Source organism: Nasonia vitripennis, assembly GCF_009193385.2.
Source record: "Nasonia vitripennis strain AsymCx chromosome PSR unlocalized genomic scaffold, Nvit_psr_1.1 chrPSR_random0004, whole genome shotgun sequence".
Taxonomy (NCBI): Eukaryota; Metazoa; Arthropoda; class Insecta; order Hymenoptera; family Pteromalidae; genus Nasonia; species Nasonia vitripennis.
In genome coordinates, this window is record NW_022279663.1 from 169,244 (window position 1) to 173,200 (window position 3,957).

General features: G+C 49.6%; 1 protein-coding gene across 1 annotated transcript; it reads right to left on the reverse strand.

Annotated features, from left to right (window-relative positions):
- Positions 1-3,513, reverse strand: LOC116417974. Its single transcript, XM_031933167.1, has one exon. The coding sequence runs from the start codon at positions 3,511-3,513 to the stop codon at positions 1-3; it is 3,513 nt and encodes a 1,170-aa protein (XP_031789027.1).
- Positions 3,514-3,957: the final 444 nt, after the last annotated feature.

A 3,957-nucleotide genomic window follows, 5' to 3' on the forward strand; every position in this document is an offset into this window, starting at 1 on the left:
TTAACTTTTGTAACCGTACGGGAGCGATAACCCGGGAGTAACATACCTACGCTTTTTTAGAACTATGCTACACGATTTGACCTCTTCTCGCGTGACAACAGTGTGGTCTGGCAGTCTTTTAATAGAATTAAACTTAAGATTAATGCATTCGTTCTCTTCATCAGACTCAAAATAATTTTCAATCATACTCTTAATGCTAGGATAATTTATTCTCAAAGAATTCGAGAAATTTAGCGATATACCCTTGACTTTACATTTTTCGGATACCTCGCCAGTTCTCGAATTCACGGTTCTGAAGCCATAAAATTTCGGACCGCCTGAGAGGAAGCTCGTGATAAACGTGCCTTCGTCGAGCTCGTCGGTCATATCGCCGAGCAACGAGCCTAACGGGGGCCTGTATTCTTGTGCGTTTTGATCGTTGCACACAAATATGCACGAATCAGTGTCGCAGTACAGCGTTCGCTTGCCGAGCTTCTCCAAATACGAATATAGTTTCAAGCGGGCCAGAGTTGTCGTGTAGGCTGCTATGACTACGTTCGTATATGGAGTAGACTCCACAGCATCGTCGATGTACTGCCAGCTCGTGTACATCACCTCCTCGTTGACCAGCAGGAGACTCAAGACCTCCTTATCTTCGGCCGTTAGAAGTTTAAGGAGGTCTTCGCGCTCCTTCACGATCACCGTCTGTTTTAAATTATCGCGCTGTCCGAACTTGCCCCAGAAAGAGTTCAGACAGAGCTTCGCAACAGTGCGCAGGCCAGGGTTTTTCGCGATTTTGTCCAGCTCGAGCGATATCCCCTCATTCTCGCGATACTCGCGAATGTAACGCGCTTTCGATTCCGCGTCGACGCACCAAGCTGGAAATCCCGATGCTTCTTGCTTTAATCGCAAGAAAGTGTCGATGTAGCCAGCGAAAAGTCCACCTTCACCTGTGAGCGGATCGAACTCGGTCATACTATACTGCCATATGACAAATATTTCAGTTATAGTGTAGCCGAGTTCGATGGCTTTTCGCAGCTCATCCGCCACCCAGGTTCCGCTGAACTCGCGCTGGCTCGCATCCGGGTGACAACAATCGCTCTGCCGCATCTCTTCGCAGCATGTACGACACAGTGCGAAGAGAAGTTTACCGTGCATTCTTAGCGGCAAAAGAGGCTGATACAATTTTCTCGGCGGTAAAACCTTACATTTTACCAGCCCATCTATGGCCGAAAAATTGTTGAGATTGCCACCCGTCAGCTCATCAGACTCCTCGCCGACGTAAACCTTCGGATGACCGAGCGGAAATCTGCCTCGTTTACAAATGTAAGGATACAGCGAGCATATATCTGTATACAGAATACGCTCGCCTGGCTTAGCATCGTAAACTGCGACGAAATTTTCGGTCCGTCCGCCGAAGAACGCGTCACGAGGATTAAGCGTTATTTTGCTGATGAGCGGATGCTCCGATACGTACTTGGCGATTTCGGGGTTTTCACGCTTGACTCTGTCAAACTCGCATTCCCAAATTTCGCGCGTCTCGTAACCGAGCTGTTGGATCTGCGCGATTTTAGCGCGTGTACTCTCGAGCAACGCGTCGAAAGTACGACCCCAGGCATTCGACTTGTTGCGATTGTTTTTGAAACACTCAGGGCAGCCATGCGTATAGCAGCCCTGAAATTCAAAAACAATGGGTTTTTCGGCTGGATTGGCAGATGGTAAGAATCCATCGACCAAAAATCCCTCGCGAAGCCGATATTCGCGCGCTCTGCCTGCATGCACGATTTCGCGACCGATCTCTCGCTCGCACTGTAGCAGCCACTCGACGGCTTTTTGCGAGTGCTTGTCGGCGCGGCTATACCCGCCCCTGGGGACTATTCCGATACTCTGTGGCTTTAAGAATTTTTTTCTATAGAGATGAGAGCACGCGGACGCGATTGTAGTAGCCACTACAAACGGATCCGTGTCTCCGACCTCGAGAAAAATTTTTCTGAAAGCCACACACGCGCGACGCAGAATAGACACATCCATGCGACAGTAGTCGACGATTTCCTTGCGGAAATCAAACACTGCGTTCGCTGCACGCATCTCACTGTGCCACCGCAAGAACTGCTCGCGCTCGCTCGTCGACATAGTGTCGGGCGAATAATAGTGCACATCTGGTATGGCGCCACGATATTCGGCGTTAGCCGACGTGTTGAAAAGGTGTGGAAAACAGCCTTTTTTCGTAGTCTCACCTAAACCGAATGTAGCAGGCAAGGCGGCCAACTTCATTTGAAAATAGCTGAGACTATCGATGAACTTTGTGCGACCATACCGGATGCACAGTATTTTCTGACCATTCAGTATGATGCTTGGCGCGCAATTTATTTTACGTTCGACAAGCCGGCGTAAAACGAATTGTGCATCGTACCCTCGTGCGTTGTGCGCAATGCATATTATATTTTCAAAGTCCGTTTTGTCGCGTACTACAAGCTCTAGCAGCTGACCAACGGGATCTTCGGTAAATATATGTTCGCGCACTCCGCACGAGGGACACCATTCTGCTACTGAAATGTCGTCAGTAGAACTTATGCAATCCGTGCAGACTTGCTGTGCAACGCAGACATTCGGGACGTGCATCTTTATGCTTTCATCGCCTCGATACGATGCTTCTTGCATTGTTTCCAGATCGTAGAAAACATAAAGATACTTTTTGGCTGAAGCATCATTTTTTATCGGCTGTATAAAACAGTGCTGATTATAGCCGTGTGTCGACTTGCAATGTCGACACCAATTTTTGCCGCACTCGTGCTTACCGCGCTGGCGGTTCACGCTTTTGCAGCAGGTACCGCAAATCTGCAGCACATCGCACAACCGCTTGTTCTTCGTTTTGTACGATCCCTCAGCCGAATGGTTGCGAAAACATACATCGCCGAAAAAATTGCGATTACACGATGCGCATTTTTGCAAAGCTTCGTTCTCGCTACAGGGTGGCGAGACGAAACAGCGCGAACACAGCTGCCTACACTTGTGATCCTCGATATTACTGTAGCCGCGATTGCAAAAAGTACAGAAAAATTTTGCCCTCGCAGCTCCAAAAATATTGACGATCACGTCGTAATGAAGCTCGGAGTAGAGCAAAAATATTATGGTTGTGCAGGTATCGCTACGTCCGTCAAAAAATGGTGCTTCACCGTTGCCCAGCGAGTCTCTCTCGTAAGCAACTAAAGCTGTACCACGAGCGGTAAAATAATGCTGGAATTGACGAAGCTCTCGTACACCGCAACCTTCGCGAGGTACAAGAACACCGGCATCCTGGCACAATTTTACAGCTCGTTCATGTTGTAGCTGCCTACGACTGTCGCGGATGACGTTCCACTCGGCTCGCATCGCCGGGGTATCGTTCGCCTGGAGCGCGATTTTCGCCTCGCCTACGACGAGCGCTCTCGGCAGACAGAGATTGTCGCGATTGCTGATCTGGATGATAGAGCGTTGAGAAACGCTGTCGACGGTCAAGTTTTTCCGTCGAGAGCCACCTGCACCTACAGGCATCTCTACGACGGTCAAACAAATGGTAAATGACTCGTCGACTCGAAAATTTGCGTTACTCTGGACGAGTCCAGACACCACAGACCATAAATCGTCGCCAGTCAGCGCGCTCGCGAGACGATACGAAAGCCCGGCCGACCCGTTGGCGAAATATTCGCTCGAAATTGAAACACCGACGCGATCGCTCCCGCTTCTGATTAGAGTTAGCAAATACTCGTAAATATCGCGTATCGCTAACTCAACCCAGCTGAGCATGTTGGTCCCACGCGGCGGTGTTTTAATTCGTAGCGTCAGACGGTGAGCGTCTGTACGGAATTTCCGTACGCGATGCACCGTATTCGCGATTATTGCGAAGCGACGAAAACGCACATCGTCACGAGCTTCCTCCTCATCCTCCTCCTCCTCCTCCTGATCCGAATCAGAAGCTGCTGCTGCAGAACCGCCGCT

Bases quoted from the DNA above. Each gene is read 5' to 3' on its own strand.
- LOC116417974 (XM_031933167.1), bottom strand. From the start codon at position 3,513: ATGCCTGTAGGTGCAGGTGGCTCTCGACGGAAAAACTTGACCGTCGAC.